A 19,117-nucleotide genomic window follows, 5' to 3' on the forward strand; every position below is an offset into this window, starting at 1 on the left:
ATTGTTTATTTAACAAGCATATGTATATGTTACAGTGATTGTGTATTACCAGTAAAGATATATTATTATATAAATATAATTTCACTGATTGATCAGTATCAGTAAAACTGTGTTTGATTACAAACGGATGATCTCCGCATGATCAGAGATTTACAGATTTGTGACGTCACATCGTTTGACAAATTATTGTACAATATTTGAAATAAATTGAGCCAAACCTAAATTTAGCACAATAAAAGTTAAAAAACTATAATTAATTTTAGAACTTTCATTAGGGTAATTCGTTTTGGTTTCAATAGAAAACGGACGTTTGAGTTGCATAGACATTTATAGAGAAAAATATAATTTCACTAGCGCCTATCAGTTAAATTATATTTTCGCTAGTAAAAATATATAATTACCGGTAAAAATGTATTCGGATATGATTTCACTGAAACGCAAGTAAAATCATGTCAATTTTACAAAAAAAATTACACAGTCACTTTATTGGTGGATCTATTAAAAGAGAAATTAATGAAGATATATTGAAATAAATGTTGCTTGTAAAAATAAAAGGAGAGGGAAAAATACAGACAAATTAGGAAGTAAACAAATATGAAGAAGCAAATTAACACTATTAAATAATTATGGATTTGCAAATATTGACTTTTTTAGATATTTTTTTCAATACAACTACGTGTTTCATTTTGGCTGAACAGATCTAATTTCACTAATTTATTTTTGATTGTTAAAAACTCATTTAAACTTTCACGATTTTATATTGAAGCTACGGAAATTTTGAAGTCAATTTAGCAGAACATTTTAAATATTCTCCTCACAAAATGGCATTTAATTTAATAAAGTATAATGGTTTTTGGCTTTTTAGGTTTAAACTTTTCAAGAAAAGTTAAATAAAATAGGGTAGGTTTTCTTTCACTTTCGAGATTTATAAAGAACCGTATTTTACCGACCCCTGGTTATAACAGCAAAAGAACAATGTGAACTGTTTATTTTTTTTAAGGATTATAAGAATACGGACACAAAAATATACTGAAATTCATTTCATTTTGAATTATAATAAATCAGATAAAATATTTATCTTTTTTGGAGACTTATAGTGTTACGAATTTTCCATTGTTTTCTGTTGCTATATGACAGGCGTTAGCCCAATGCGTTACATAAGACCAAACACAATCAGAAACTACTAAGTAAGTAGTGTCAAACCAGACTGAAACCAAAGTCTATACATTAGTGACATCTATTTTAGTAATCATAAACTTTTATTACAGCTTACAACATATATATGTGATTTTAATTAATTATTTATCATTAAAATCAGCTGCGATAAGCGATAAGCGTTAAGCTTAAGATAAGCGTTAAACGATAATAAAAGGTGGTCCTCTTCAACATTTTGTTTTTTTCAATAAACGAATTCTGCGAATTCGGTCATAGTAAACACCGCCATAAATATTAAATTCACAAATGTTTTTCGAAATATTTTTTTGTTGAGCATTTCAAAACAGAATAAATGCACATACAGGATCATGGATTTTAGAGCGGCACCAGTCACTCAGGTATATTTAGAAAACAAAATGATTACCTGTATTTCTCAATTATATAAATTGTTTTGTTCTAAGATTTTTTAAATATTATTTGAGATAGTATAAACGAATATTTGATCAATTATTCGATTAAGAACCCTAGCCAATTTCTATAATTTTTTTAGGCAAATTGGTGATAAATGAAACCCTTAATTCTAATTTATACACAGTGGATGAAAAAATAGATAGCAAAACGCTATTATCCATAAATTATTTTACAAACTTAATATTTTGATACAATTATCAGAATGCTAGAGTTTAAAAATTAGAATAACGCAGAAATGATTTTGCGACCGATTATATGGGCTATTGTTAAGTATGAATAATTTTCTCATAATTGTTATAGTAGATTTCTCATATACATATGTTATAGCCACAATGAAAAGAAAACGGCAATTTGGCACATTAGCATATAAAGCATAAGAGGGGTGTATTGGATTCGTCACACTTTTTATTAATAGAATTACTTTAAAATACGTTTTTCTCTTTATGAACATTTAGGGTGACGAAATAAACCATTTCCCTAAGACATTTTCTTTATTTTATTTTAGAAAAAGTGAATGTTTCAAGGTTAGTTAATCTTTTACGTGTACTGTAATAAATACATATTTTTAAATTTGTGCAATTTTTTGTATTCTATATTTGGTTATAAGAGGTGTGATAAAAAAAATAACGATATATTTGGATATCGTGCTCTGATATATTTGTTTTTGGTTGGGTTACAATTTTTCACATTGGTACTACTGTTTGTGATGTACGTAACAATTGCCAGCCATGTTGGACGCATAGTTTGTGTTTGAAGTACGAGTCACGTTCGGCGAATTCATTATTGTAAAATGTTGAAACAAATTATTCATGCATTGGATTTTAGTCTAAAATGGAATAAAGTGTAATGAAGTGTTGAAAACGATTTAGAATATCTAAACTAGGGTTTATTAGCGATACTATAGGGACCATTCGCCAAATAAGACGTTTCTCGGAATCACTTTAAAATGATAAGATCTTTATAAAAATATAAATCGTTGGTTTATCGCACGTTTTTAAGTGTTTCCGAGAAAAATCCCTCTTTGATAGCAACAGCCGTAGAACAGAGAAGCGAGGACGGCGCACTATTATTTTTCTTGATTAGGGTTTCAGAAGGCGCGTTGCCGAGGGTCTGCGTCCTCGGATAACGCGCTCCGAAGCTGTGCCTTCAAAATATATAAAAAATACGGTCTTTAATAAGCACCCCAATGAGTGATTTATATATTTTAAGGAAGTTTCACATGCAGAGCAGTGAGATCGATGATGGAAATCCATCACCATAACCGAGTTAACAATATCGAATGAGCAACGAACCGCGAATCCTCTTCGACCACCGCAGGGTGTTCGCAAAGCGTCTTCGGTCCAATTAGTCGCGTTTAAGCGATCCGGAAATTGGCCGAAAGATACGAAAACTGATTAAATTGACCACGGTCGTTTTTATTGTCGGCTGTTTTATTTTCGTTTCCACTTTCGTTAACCACTCAAGGCCCTCGGGGGTCGGCTGTGGATCGTTATGCGAGATTACGAATCGCGGCGCTGGGGGTCGTTAAGATTAACCCTCTATGTATAATATAAATTTTTAACAAAAATACGTCATGTAACGCTATTTTTGGATTTCATTAAGCGCCATTCCTAACCTCTTCGTGCGAATGTGTAACAACGTTGGTTTTATGTGTGCGCGATACGGAATTAAACGCGTTAAACTTGTGACGTATTTTACAACTTTGAATGATTTACAACGCAACTTTAAGATAAACTACATAATCTACGTGCGCTTTTGTTGCTGAATATTAAACTAATAATTTAGTAACTGAATTCTTGGCTCATAATTGCAGAGCTCGAGAGCACAAGTTGTTTTCGGATGTTTTCCATAATTATTTATTCTTTTTTCTAAATAACCAACAGAACTACTTTTATGTATATATTTAATTTCAATAATATTTTTATAAACATATGATTTTTTTAAAACCAATATTGTTTCATCTCGGGTTTAAACTATTTGGACGTCAAATTTTTTTTGAAATAATCTATTTATATTTATTAAGTTTGTGCGAGAACCCAGCTGCACAGAACGAACACTTCAAACTTATAAAAAGGAAATACTAACTCGCTTTGACAAAAAGCCAAATAACAGTAAGCGAATACTCAATACTTATTAGCGCATCCGCTCGTTAACCGCTCAAATCATAAGAAAAACTACCCTTTTGTGCGTAATAATGCAATAGGCAATGTGTCTACCCGGGGTTAAAGCCGTAATTGTAATCTACTCTTTGCATTAACGATCTTTAAAATCATTCCATCTTGCATTTTAACTTATTCAAGACAAGAACATATTTCGTTGGTCAAATAATTAAGCGATGCAATTGACCCACCAACATCTCGTGACGTCTCGAATCAAGAATATAAAAGATCTGACACTATTTAAATTATATTATTGTTTTTATTAAATATATTCATTCAATAATTAATAAAAGTAAATAATTAAAATTTAATTCAATGTTTATTAATAAATTTAAATAAAAATCATTTGTTTTTATTTATTTGTCGTCATATTGGCAGACAATCAAGCGATTCTAGACGAGATACGATAACTAGACTTTAGTCTGGTTAGCGTACGGCGTCTGGTTATCATATTCGAGTACAAACTTCGGTCTGGTTATCGGATCTGAGAACAAACAACAACGAACACGAGGGACCACAGCGGATCATACAGACGACGTAACTTCTCCACTAGCATTCAGTATACAAAATACAACTCGACACTACTTTTTTGTGATAAATTAACAACTTAACTGTATAAACTGTTACCAGATTTTTAGCGTCTATTTTGACTGTAAAGTCATTCCCCTTTGGACTCAAAACTCGAAAGCTATATGTAATAATTTAATAATATCTCGATTGGATATGATATGTAATCCCTCTTTTAGAGATACCATATTCGAAGACGCTATAAACTAACGTAACGCATAACGAAGCCGAGCATTTTTGATGCATTACTTGAATCCGAGTGTAAAGACATTGATCCTGACTGGCACATTAAAATGTGAGATTGTGTATTAGCGACTTAATTTGCGTGGCAAAGATTAACGTTTCTCTCTTGGTAAATTTAATGCCGCAATGTCACGAGATTAGCATTCCAAACACCTATTTGTTCAAGTATAATTTGTCCATGTTAATAACGAGTAGCTCTTGATTTTACGGTTGATTAAAATAAGTTATGTATTTTCATAGATCATAATTTTGGTTGAATGTACTCATGATGCTGCATCAGCAGGGTCGAATGAATCGGGTGCGATATAACACGTAAGAACCAAATAAAAAAATTGATTACTAAATCAACGCGGATTACGTAGGCTTATTTGTATTTTTTTCGATTAACTTTTTGAGCAGATACCGTTAATGAATGTTCTCTTTTTATATTATGCTGACTATTCCGGATGTATACAAAGTTTGTATGCTAAAAAATAATCTTTGATACCGCTTCGGGGAACTTTGCCTGCGTCATCGTTTATATGATACATTTTTTCAGGATAAAGGTTTTCATAGAATCGCGGTATTGAAAACGGAGGACCTTGAAAAGAGGAACACGCAAAAAATTGAAATTATCCAGCTTCTCATACTTCGCTCAATAATATTAATAAATTATGTTGAAATATTCTGCGGACGCACGCGCGTAGCTTACTTTTGCCAATTAAAATTTCGTTGACTTTTTATTTTAAAAGAGACAATTTATGTACGTTCTTATCATATATTATTTTTATTGTTATCTAAATAAGGTATGCATACCTGAAGCAGTAGAGATCCGTCCAACAGGACAATCCTCAGGCAGTACTTATGGTTCGAGTCCCATCTGGCCACTGTGTATATCTCCTCCATGGACGAGAGCATGACTGGTGATTCGAAGAATCCGGTGGGCTGAAAATATAAAGATAAAAGGCGTCTCATTGAATTGGTAATTAAGCAAATTGTAGATGGACAAGCTGTCAAAATATGGACAGGTTGTCGAGTGTTTGGTAAGCGGAGATGATCGCTAGTGAGTTTAAGAATAGTGCAGCTAATTGAATGTAAACATTACTAAAAAAACTCACGAGACTTGATTGACCTCGTAGGTGTTGTAAATATGTATCATTACTTTTTTCTAGATAATCTTGACCGTATTAGGAATTAGTCAAGGTCACATCAATCGAATGAAATTGTTTTATAATATAATTATTGACGTCGATGTTTGAACCGATGATCTTGAATAACGCACACCTATCACAACCTAACCTCTCGTTTTACTTTATCGTGACCTAACACCATTAATCAGATTATTCAGATAAATGTTTATTTTTATAACTTCTAGACGTCATGTCTGCGTAAATAAATAATAAAAATGGACGAATGTTTATATATTTACTTTTAAATAGATAATCTAATAATGCAATGCGCAAAAATATTTTTCTTTCTCTATTACCTACCACAATAGATAACTGGTATAAGTCGGTACCTAATACCTGTTTTTAAACTTTGATCGTTTTTTATTTATAATTCCGATCGTTCACCATATATTAGAATTTCTTAGATTTTCCTAATCTCATGGATGAATATCGTTATGAATAATTGAAATAAAAACAATATAGGTCGTGCCATAAAGTAAAGAATATCATATATATATATATATATATATATATATATATATATATATATATATATATATATATATATATATATATATATATATATATATATATATATATATATATATATATATATATATATATATATATATATATATATATATATATATATATATATATATATATATATATATATATATATATACATTCTTTACTCTATGGGTCGTACATAGCTACATTTATAGATTGTGAGCAAGCCGTACTAATAATTTAAAATGTCATTTAATTTCAATCTGGTGTTTCACTACTTATTTAGTGGTTATTTATTGTGTTGACTCCGTTGTACTGCATTGCGATAATGCTTGTAATGTTGAAACAGAAGATTTACAATGACAAAAATGCTGAAATTCTCTTACCCATCAAAAAATTGTCAAAATGAACCAAAGTAATATATTTCACGTTTTACAGTGAGCAAAAAGGCTTATTGTTATTTTGTCTTTTTCGTTAACATTTGCTGAATTGGTCATATAGAAGTGGAATTTTCAAGGCGTAAACATGTTTCGTGGGTGTCCAAGGAGCGATGCAATTGACCCACCAACATCCTCGTCTATGACTTACCAAAGATGTTTCGAACCAGTAATAAAAAATATGAGGCGCTTGACCAGAGGGGCAGGTAGAGAAAAATTAAAATGCAGATAAAAAAAAATGGAAAAAATCAACAGCACAAAATTACATCACGACGGATTGCAGCCGACAATAATTCTACTTGACATTCCATCGAAAACTCTCCAATTTTCAAGGTCAGCTACTTCAACTCCGAAGTAGCTGGTAGATTGAAGGTAAATTAAATCACAAAGATTGCTCAGATGTACTTTAGAACATGTCACTTTTTTTGCATACATTGAGAATGAGAAATAAATCAAATGTATTTTAAGATTTCAAGTATTGTTACATATACACTAGGGATTGAAATACTGGTAATACCGGTATGGAACGAAAATTGAGATTCGCTACTACCGGTATTACAAAATAAAATACAGGTAGTATCGAAAATATTTTTTATTTATTTTTTTGAAATTCGTACATCTTATTCGTTGAAAAAAATATCTCCGATGCGATGAGCATATTGCTTGAAAGCAAAAGTGTAGAATAAAATGATGATCATTGTAGGGCCATTAACTTAAGTAGTTTTATCAGGGTTGGATATCGAAGTAAAATATTATGTCGTTTAGTGCACCAAGGCCAAAATATCAGCACACCCTAATTATGTGAAAAATCCCACCAGCAGATATTTCGGCGCAAAATTATAAATTTTTATTTAAGATATTTTTGTTTATGAATGGAATACATTTGCTTTATCTCAGACAAATCCAGTTGTTATGTTCTGTAACAGAGAAATAACCACGCTCTTTTTTATGATAGGGATGGCTGGCGAAGCAGGTATTGCATGCACGAAATTCTATCTGCTATTTGTACCTTTTTATCTCTATTCAGGCATATTTTTACCCAAACAGTCCATGCAATATGTGTCATTAATCATTGGCATTAAATATTAGCAATAAGTAAATCGCAATAATTATATTTAAATAAAAAACTCATTTTAATAAATTGAGCGAAATTTATGTTTTAATAAAAAAAAGTTTTCGTTGGAAAATAATGCAATGTCATTTTATTCTGTTTTCAACTAAAAATAGGTTGTACTAGACAATATACACAATAAAAATGTGTGAACGGGTGTTTTTTAAGTCACACTAGGTTTATATTTTTCTTTAAGTAAATAAACATGAAAAATATTTTTTATTATTGTTGTAACACATAAATATTATTGCTTTTTATTACCTCACATCAATGAGAGTACACAAAAAAAGTTTCAAAATTTTAAAACACATGTATAACATAATTTTAAAAAAATACTAAGCAATGATTTTTTTTAAAAATCGCATATGTTAGTCCAAATTGTCTGTGACTAAAAGGGTTATGCGGTATGTACGTATTTTTTATTCTATAATATTTACATAAGCATTTATAACGCAAATTTAATTAATGCTACTTTTAGCACGAATAGAAATAAATAAGTATATGAAAGATAAATCTTTCGAAATAAATACTAAAATGTGCAATAATTAAAATAATATTATATAATATAAATAAATCACAATTATCTATCATATACTATGTCGCAGTTTGAACGAACAGATTTACAATTTTGTGTGCACCCCTTTCTCATAAGGTTCTTTCGGATAATCGCAACTGACAAAGAATAATGAGTAATATATTTTATCGAAATAAATTGGCGAGTGGTGCTCTGGCCCCTGGTATAAAAATTTAGGAGGCATCCAGAAGCGGTCGATCAAAGACGACGTTGTCCTAGATTTATTGTTCCACAAAGATTTGACGCCATAATATTCGTGTGTTTTAATAAAAATAATTTATAATTAAAATATTAAATATATCGAAACAATAGTTGTCAGGTATTCGAATACTTTGGTTTTGCTAATCAATAAACATAGCCAATCATGCGAGCGATACTCGAATTATTTCTTCAGTCAGTTAATTAAAATAATAATGTCAATAAGGTAATACCGGTATTGACTTTAATATTTTTTTGGTAATACCGGTATTATTGTAATCTCTAACACACACTTAAAACATCAACGTCAATATGATGAATACATTTAGAGACATACTTATATACATTTCTGTTATTATATAAAATTTAACTTCTACCTTCAAAGCATTGATTGACAATTTATGCCACATTTAAGGTCGTTTTTATTGAAGGCTCAGATACTTATAGTTTTAAAATATATAGTTGGTTTATGTTGATTAGTATGAGGGCATTTAAAAATTTGCATAAAAATGTATATTAAAAATAAAATAGTGTTACTGGTTCACTTTAATCTGGGAAAGCAAATGTTAAAATAGGTTTAATTTTTATTTTTTGTAGTAAACGTGCTGTTTTCATTAAATATGAGAGTATTGTGAACGTTCCCTTGTTTGCCTTCGTGACTATGGGGATGTATGAGAGATACGAAATTTGACACAAACTTGTGGAAATATACGAATAGCAAACACATACCACTATTACAATATCTATTACTGAAATTCCAACTGAGCGAACTTTGAAAGAATCTAGTTCCCTGACGTCAGCGGATTTTGTCGTGTGAATATATTGAAATATTTAACGTTACGTATATATACTCCTATGATACAAGTATTACATATTTTAGGAAATATTGTTTATTTTATAATGTATATTGAATTGTGTTACCTCGTTGATTTATAAATTACGCATAATAAATCGCGATAGTGTAAAATAAAATGTTTACAACGCATAAATATATTTTTATATTATGTTAATGTTTCAGATAACGGAACGTTAACTTAACCACTAACAATTAATTTTTATTTGGATGCATTGCTTATGTTAAGACGTTGGTGACTATTCGCAGACTTCTTAAATGAGTTTTTGTAATTCATTCTGTCATCAGCAATAGCTTAGTCTATTTGACAACTATTTCATTATTAGCATTCGAATTAATTCAGGGGCAATAGGGCACAGACATTTTGGATATATTTTTTTCTCAGGATATATAGTAATATTCTAGAAATAATAGAATATATAAATAAAGTATCTATTCTAGTTTAAATACATATTTATTTAAATTTACATATCATAGAATAAACATTGAAGGTTCAATAAGTATTTAAATTGTTAACATCTCAAAGATGAATCAGAGAAAAATATAACAGTATATATTTAAGATAGTTTATTTATTAAAAATGTGACCACAATGCTGATATACTTAACTTCAGCTCAAATACTCATACTTTAACATACATATATTTATAAATTAAAATAAAAATATAGTGGCGCATATATTTCTGAGAGATGAGTGCAACGTTCTACATTAACTGTTCCAAATCTTCGTAGCTATCTTAGGAAACATGATTGTGCATGAGCTTTCTCGAGCGTTGCGAGAAAAAGGGTCGCAATCGCGACTTTTAAGAAATTTAAAAAAGTGCTTCATGTCAAGAATGCAATGAATTATATCGCAATGCTCTTTTAAAAAGGCAGTATTATAAAAATACGAATATGATCCGTCCGTCCTTTTGTAGATATCTAAGATTTTTTTGAATTGTATTTTGCTAGTATTTCAGACAAATTAACATAGCACAGCATGTGAATCGACAATAAATTGTTAAAGTGACACGCGCTCCGTTTAACAAAACCGAGCATATTGGAACAATTATTACAAAATTTGGTTAAAACCCTTCCACTTAAAGCATAAAAAAAATTCTCAAGACCCAGAGCAGTTCTAGAAAAATACCGACTATACACAACAGTGCAACATTCGAAGTCGAAGCGATAACGAGATACACATTATTAATATTTATTTAATCCCTATTCGCATATTTGTATTTATTGATGCAGTCAGATATTTTATGTGATTTTAATAATTTTGTAGGCTGAAATAGTTGCACCCGCTTCTTAAAACAACGAAATATGTATACGTCTACAGAAAGTTACATTTGCTTGATGGATATCTCCGAGGTTGAATTGTGTAACGGGAATTTTGTGGCCTTACGGTGACCGTTTCGTAACAAAGAAATATTTATTCAATGCACCGGAGAATCCTTGCGTGTTGTTTATGGGGGAATCATTTAGTTCTACACTCTATTTGTTTCAAGAGACATGGCTTGTAAACAGTGCAAAACGCGTGACAATCACGTGTTCTTCACAGAAAGCTTCTAATTGGTTGTTCACTTGAACGGATCCACCCCCAAATACTATTTCAACAGGGTAGTATTGGTTTGCTGTTCGCGAGATTTTATTTGCGTGTGCATATGGTTGCCGAATTTTTGAAGTGTAAAAATGTCTTTTACGGACACCATTACTAAAATTAGCCCCCGTAGTCCTCCAAAAAAACGGACTGAAAGAAATCACATAAATATTAAAAAAAAAAAACACTATTTTAAAGGGAAATTTTGGAAAACCCCAACCAAATTATTGACAAAGTATCAACAAAAGCAGGAGTGTGTAAAAAGTCAATTTATTGAATTATTCTAGTATATAAACATAATAACTTTAAATATTCAGAAATGTATAAATCATTTTTATTAATGTAAACTAGAATTGATTCCTCAAATCGGTTTTATTTGCTTTATTTCATTAAGTTGTTTTATATTTAGTATTTAAAATATGATTTATTTATAATCCTTGTATTAGTTTTTACGTGTTTTCTAATTGTAAATGTTTTTAAAATTAATGAAGTGTTTTATTTATTTAAAAAAAGTCGTTTATTTTTTTCTGATTCAGCCCTGTACTCAGCGATCACGTGAACCCCGCGTGCATTTGTTATTGTCGACTGACTCTTTTAAAAAAGTAGACTGTAGTCGTAATGAGAGCCTTTGTGTGATTGAAATACAGGCGGCCCTCGACTTTCGAACGTTCGACTTTCGCACATTTAAAAAAAAACAATTTTTTTAAATTAAAAAAAAAAAAAAAGTTTTGATAGCGGTGAATCTTTTGCTTCAATCGGACGTTCGTATGATACAAACAGGTCTACAATATGTTCAATTTTGCAAAATAAAAATATAATTAAAGAATTCGTTCAAAATTGTGGAAAATAAAGAATATTTCCACAATTTTTAATGATATGTCTCCAAAAAAACACAGCAAAATAAAAACATGGATGAAATGGAAAATCTTTGTCATCGTAGATCGATGACCAACATCAAAAATATGTCCCTCTGAGTATTTCAATTATTCAAGCAAAAGTTTGCACAAAGATTGGAAGGATAGATTAAAAAAATATTTTTACACGGTTTTTCAAGCAAGTAACGGTTGGTTTTACAATTTTAAAATGAGGTATTCTTTTCATAATATTAAATTTACTGGAGAATCGGCTGATGCGGATAAAGATGCTGCAAAAAAATTTATTTCATAATTATCCAAAATTATTGAAGATGTTGAATATTTCTCTAGCCAAATATTTAATGTAGATGAGACAGGTTTATTTTGGATTAACAATGAAAAATATGAATTGGGCCTTCACGCACCTTGACAAATTTTTAAATATTATGGAAGATTGTGATCCCAATGGAGAACGCATATCTCAAGTGCGTGGAGCGATCAATAAAAACATAGCATGTTATAAAATACTATATATAAAGAAAAAGAATAGTGGAAAACAGTTAACTCTTGATAACTTTTCAAAGAAAATACCCGCAAACCCCACTTAAACGCCTCTTAAACATCTTATATTTACTTGATAAATAAATATTTTAAAATACACACAATTTCAATATTTTTTTACTTCCCTCGACTTTCGTACATTCAACATTCGCACACATTTTCAGGAACCAATTATGTACGAAAGTCGAGGGCCGCCTGTATTGTCAAGTTTATCATTATTGATAAATAATCACTTTTGGTCAGAGAAATTAAGTCAACTTTCAAGAATAAGATCCCTCACAAACGAGGGCCATGTGTGGTCATATAAATAATATTGTGTACTATATTATACATAGTGTTGAAAAAAATATCTATACAACACAATATTAGGTGATAATTTATATGTATCGTATTTCCATCACATTCATTATTTTTTACCGTTTCTGTACACGCTATAGTAATTTGATATTGTGACAAATGATAACGGATACTAGCATAGAAATGCGAATGAATAATACATATTATTGTATCAACAAACCGTTCAAAGTCACCATTGCTAAATTAAAAGATGAAAATTACGTTTAAAAGTTGATGTTTGACATGATAAAGTGTTTAACATATACACTCAATTAGAATTTATTTTGGGTTCTTTGATTATTGGAATCAATAAGAATCTCATGTACATTTATCGTATACTTCGATTCTGAAAAGTACGTCAATCGGGATAGTTACGAGGTGTTGCTGGAATCGTTTGAGGTTCAGAACACAGACATTTACGATATTTACAGTCAATAAAACCGAACTATTATGACGCAAATTTGCGTATTTACCGGCGATAAGCGGTCCTTAACATTTTCATCAAAGTTAAGTAGGTATTTAGTATAGATGTTAATGGTAAAAAAACAGTATTATTTGATACAATAGAAGTAGAAAGGTCAATCAAATGCTTTATGTATCTGAGGGTTTTATATAATATTTACGCAGTCCTTTTCATGAGTTATCGCAGTGGGTTAAGTACATATATATACACACTATTATAAGTTGTTATTGTGATTAACTAATGTCTTTCCACAGATTTCAATGAATCGGTTTTAACCAACGTTAGTTCGAAAACTTTTCAAACCATCTCTTACGTATGTATATATGGTATCAAAACAAAGAAAGCTTAATAGGGACATGAAGCTCAGTCTATAACCTAGTTCGGGTTATCGACCGCCGAAAGTAGGACAGCGGCGGGGAATGGGGGTAGTGGGGGTCGTTTCTGAGGTGGATTAAAAAAGTAAAGCAAATTTTCAGATATTAAAACGTTATAAATCTAGGGTGCTGTTGACCTCTCTTTTGTGCATTATATATTAGTGTGTATGTTTTGAATTCCAGGGTAATCTCAAATGCAACAAACCTTGAATGAAGATAAGTTTTTTTGTTGAAAAGTTTTCAAGCGTCGGATATTTATGTCCTGGGTCGGAGAGATAATAGTAAATTCACAATTGTAAAAAATTTGAGCGTTAAAAGTGTTAAAAAGGCGAGATAGCGTAATGACGCAAGAGCTGAAAAGGAAATTGAAAGTTATACATACATTATACATGTATATGCATACAACGTTTAATCAAAATAATGTCTACAAGTATATTTATTTAAGGTACTACTTAAAAAAAAATAACAATTTAAACTTGTACTTGTAGATAGGCAAAGGTGATATGTAAATATATATATATATATATATATATATATATATATATATATATATATATATATATATATATATATATATATATATCAATAAATAGACGATATACATAATTTCGTTTATGCTACCGTTCAATAAACACTTGGGTGAGTCGCGTATCGTTGTCGTCGTCGTCACACTAATAATATTGTACATTATTGTAGGCATATGCTAACAAAGCAAAACGTATTTATTAATTTTAGCTAAGTTTAAAACCAGTATGAAAATATTAAAAAAATTAAGGTTATTTTATGTATTTATACTTATATACGTCATTAGAAAATTGCACAACGGAATTTTGTAACATTACGATGGTATTTGTCTTCCGGTGATATATTGTTTCCCGTGACCGTTTCGTAAGAAAGAAATAATCATTCAATGCACCGGAGAATTCTTGCGTGTTATTTATGGGGGAAAACTTTAGTTCTAGTCGTAATGAGAGCCTTTGTGTGATCGGACTATTGTCTACTTTATTCTTTTGGTCAAAGTAATTAACGCGAGTTTCTAAAATAAGATGTGTGGTCCACACACTTAGATTACGAAAGCGTCAAATCAACATGAGTAGTATGAATGTTTTTTTTAAATTTAAAGTTCTAAATAATACACTGCCTTAGTATCGTGTCAGTCCCTTTTTTAAAAGTGTTAATGATCGTATCTCGACTTCGAATAAGTTTATCATGCCAAAACACTCTTTACCGTATACAAAATGGTTTGTTTTGTCTTCGGTTGTGTAATTAAAAATTAAAAATTATCATTAGCCGAGAAAAAAAATCATGTTATATGAATTTAAAAAAGGAAGTGGTGCAACTACAGAGACTAAACATATGTTTAGTATATGGGTAATGTGTTCAAATAGTTAAAAAAATACATTAAAAATACAATAATATTCAATACTGACCAATCGAATGTTATAAAGTCAAAGGTGACAAATAATTTGTTACAAAATAATTAGACGGATAAGATGAATAATTGATCGTTGCAAACCAAATTGGATCGCGTTTTCACAACAGTAATATTAATGAAATCAACAAATAACCTCTCTTTCTAACCCTAATCGATAATTGTTTGCGTGTAGTAAAATATTAAATATAATAAGTAGTGTATTATTAACTTGTAAAATCGAACAGGACTATATATGCCGATAAGTACTGTCAATAATTAGATAATTTGAAACAGAAAGAGCATTATTTTCCACCACGATAATGCTAGACTAATTGTAATGAGTTTACAACATCCTCAATATTTTATGATAAATGAGGTAGTATATCACAATTTTATAAAAAAAAACCGACGAAATTAGTTGTAAAAATATGTTTTAATTTGCCATGATAAAAGCCCGCGTTTCGATCGCATATTTGAGCAGATCATTAAGAACTTTGCAAAAGGACATTAACAAAAAAATACAGTCAGTGTCAATACAACTTATAAGAATCGGTGAAATGGGCTTACAGGTACCTGAACAATTGGAACATTGGCAAATTTAAGGATTTTTGAAGCATCGCCGTTACGCAAAAGAAATTCTAACCAAATATTTAGTATCACACTACTTTGCTTAAATTTAAAGCATCCCAATTTAGTTAACAGAAAGAGCGTTCATTTTTACCACGATAATAGTAAACCAAAATAATAGTAATAAAAAAATATTTTAATGCTTAAATTAATTTTGTTGAAAAAAGTTAAAATATCCATTGATAAGTTTTGCAATTTCAAAATTAGTTTATTTATTTAAATTAAATTAAGAACTTCCGTTACATAGCACGTTACCCCAATGCGTCACGATGGTCGAAAACAATGATTGTATTATTTCAATACATATTCTAAGTGTGATAATTTATTATCTAATAATGAAAATTAATGAAAATTATTACTTTTATTTTTCTACATTAACACTATTATATAATTATATGAATATTAGGCTAGACATCAATGTATGTATTATTTTGTATTATGAAACTTTACGCGGTTAATATTTTCACATGTTAAGTTGGCATTAAAATTGTAAATAAAAATATTTATTATTTAAAAATAAATAAATAAACATTGAACACCACAGACTGACCTCGCTATAGCTTTGCTGCGTGGACATATTAATTAAAATAATGTATATATTTATGTCATCGTGGCTCTAGATGTCAGTAGAGATATATTATATACATTAATGGGAAATTACTTTGAATTTAAAAGGTAAGCTACAGTTACATTTATGAATTTATTCATATTTAGATGAAATAGATCATAATTTTGTAGTGTATGTGATTAGGAATCTATAGTTAATTTTAAATATTAGAATTTAATTAAAATTGGTTTAAGCTGTTCTTTGTGTAAATATATAGCTCCTTAAGTATTTGCAAATAATATGTAATAACAACGTGACGTGCATTTTAGCTAATTTGACGAAAACAAATTTTTTCTTACTTTGATTAAAAAAATTCTGTAAATATCAAAATTTGTTTAACTAAATTTTACGAAAACAGCTATTTTTTTGTGTTGACATTATTCAAGATTGATTTGGTTTAGAACAGCATCAGTGAAAAAACAATACTGTTAGTTTCACAACTACTGGAAAGTCACTTTATGGTATTAATTAAAGAGTTATATATTTGTATTTTTTTTCCACAAATAATTGGTTTCTTCATGAATACACAAATACATATGTATGTATGTATACACATAATAATATAGTATAAATACATTCTTGCACCGTAAAAATACATTTTACATTTTCATCTTAATCAATAGTATTTTTTTACGGAATTTACGTCATATGCATATAATATATTATAAGTCTCCGATTCCAATAAAATGCAAAAACAACGTACTACCTTGTGTATTGAAACGTTATATACTATACGTATTTTATCAATAAAGTAAGTATATGCCTAACTTGAACTTTACGTAACCATTTACGAAGCAAACGTATACTTTATGTTTAATATTGCTTCTGCACATATGTTGTATCAACTCGTATTTCAATCAATTCATCAATAAGATACAGAAATAATCTGAAACACACGAAAAGCACTTTGACTGTCGTCGTCAGATCGGATTATTATCAGAACGCATGATGGAATTATAGGAGTTTTTTTCAGAAAAATCTATTATTATTTCCACATCGACATTCTTTTAGGTATTCATTCAATACTCAAAGTTATTAAAACATGCTATTATCTCGTATCGTTCATTTCAAACAGCACAAAGAGATTATAAGTTATTATTTCTATTATATTATATGTATAAAGAGACAACGTTGTGTAGAGATATTAACTATTATATATTGAAAACTCTAATACCTAAAACATGAACATGCTACTACACTTTGTGTCGAAAATAAGTAATAACATATATTAACTAAACCAAATGTGTTCTATCAAACAAATACAAGTGCTCTGTTTAAAAATTGTTAACTGTGTTTATTATTATTAACTGTGAGAGCCAAATATATCATTTATGGCAAAAATAATTTGTTATACATATTAGAGATTCTATGTCGAGACAATCCGGAAATTTCGTGCCGTCTCGTTTCATAGGACTTTCAAAGAAATTAGCACAAGACTTCATATCATATCACTAGAAATGAAAAATTGAAGATAGAAATAAGTAGCTCATGAGGTACAAAAGTTCGAATATGTTGCCAATAAAAAATATTTTCGAAGTTGCTCCCAAAAATATACATTTAAATAGTGAGAAAGATTTACACTAAAATTAAAATAGTTCGGAATTGGATATATAAATAATTATTGTAGAGAATACTGATGATGATTTCATAATTTGGTGTTAGAACCAAAGAACAAGTAATAAACATCCAGGATACTTCTCAGGTATAAAATAATATTCGTTTTCGACAAAAAAATTAAAGATTTTGTAACCAACCGGAGAACAAACTGAATATTTTATATAAATATTTGCTCTCAATTAAGTCAACATCAACGGAAAGCGAACGAGTATTCTCAAAGGCAGAAATATACTGTCTGAATAGTGTCTAAATGCCTAGGACTTTTTAAAAACTAATTTTGTCTAACAAAAATAAAATATTTATTCCAAGTGTTATAATATAGTTTTACCATTGTTGTTTTGTATAAAATATATTTTTTGTATAAAATATATATTTACTGAAAATATTTTTCGTTATAATTTTACCGATGAGATAAAAGTCTCATTTCCATGGAATTCTCTCATAATCCAAGACTTTAGAATTACTAGTATATAGTTATTATGCTTTAATAACAACTATATACTGCTAAAAAACAATTAAAAATAATTTGTTAGAATTAAATACTAAAAAATAGCCTCTAACTACAAATAAACATAATAATTCAGTTGTAGCTTTGGAATCAAGTGTAGTTTTCATATGTTATTCGTTAACATGTTTTTGCATTGGAGTCTGAGTTTTACAAAAACGTAATTAAGATTATGTCAGTAATGCTTTGTTGTAATACAGAAAGCATTAATTTCAGTGTTGGAAACAGCCTAGAAGATTTGGCAACGATTATGGCTCTTAAAAATACTAGCGCATACGTTTTAAACCGTTTTCCATATTTTTTAATATGTTTACTATGGACAAAATATTAAATTTAAAAAAATAGTAATAATAAAATTATATTAAAATTAAAATTTACATAATAATATTTACAACTGGTCGGCCAGCGAGTGGTTGATCCCTTATCGACCGACCCAAAAATCAGCTAATATTCAGTCTCGACGTGTAATACTATGATTACCAGCTTCAAAGTAAGAATATCGAGCTATAACACATTCTATCAGAGGGAGTATAAGTGATGCAATTTCTGATTTGATCAACGCAGAACAACGCCTCTCCCTGATGTCGATGTAAATAGTTTACTATCGGCACGAGAAAGCACGTCTCCAAGCAGTCAATCAATTTCTACGACTCCTTTGTTTTGGTATCAATTTTGATGTCTATCGTGAGTAAGAAAAACCAGCTACATTAGATTACGCGAATAACAATTATTATTATATAATTTATGAGGTA

The 19,117-nt window shown here is 29.5% G+C and overlaps 1 protein-coding gene across 2 annotated transcripts in view; it reads right to left on the reverse strand.

Annotated features, from left to right (window-relative positions):
• Positions 1-19,117, reverse strand: part of LOC148226658 (C-Maf-inducing protein-like) — a 57,556-nt gene that overhangs the window by 10,126 nt on the left and 28,313 nt on the right. For both annotated transcript variants that reach the window (XM_088203772.1, XM_088203773.1), the window contains exon 4: positions 5,391-5,519. In XM_088203772.1, the coding sequence (XP_088059898.1) occupies positions 5,391-5,519 (129 nt within the window). The remainder of the gene's footprint in view (positions 1-5,390; positions 5,520-19,117) is intronic.

This window comes from Plectrocnemia conspersa, unplaced genomic scaffold (assembly GCF_051122295.1).
Source record: "Plectrocnemia conspersa isolate PC_06_02 unplaced genomic scaffold, ASM5112229v1 ptg000014l, whole genome shotgun sequence".
Classification (NCBI taxonomy): Eukaryota; Metazoa; Arthropoda; class Insecta; order Trichoptera; family Polycentropodidae; genus Plectrocnemia; species Plectrocnemia conspersa.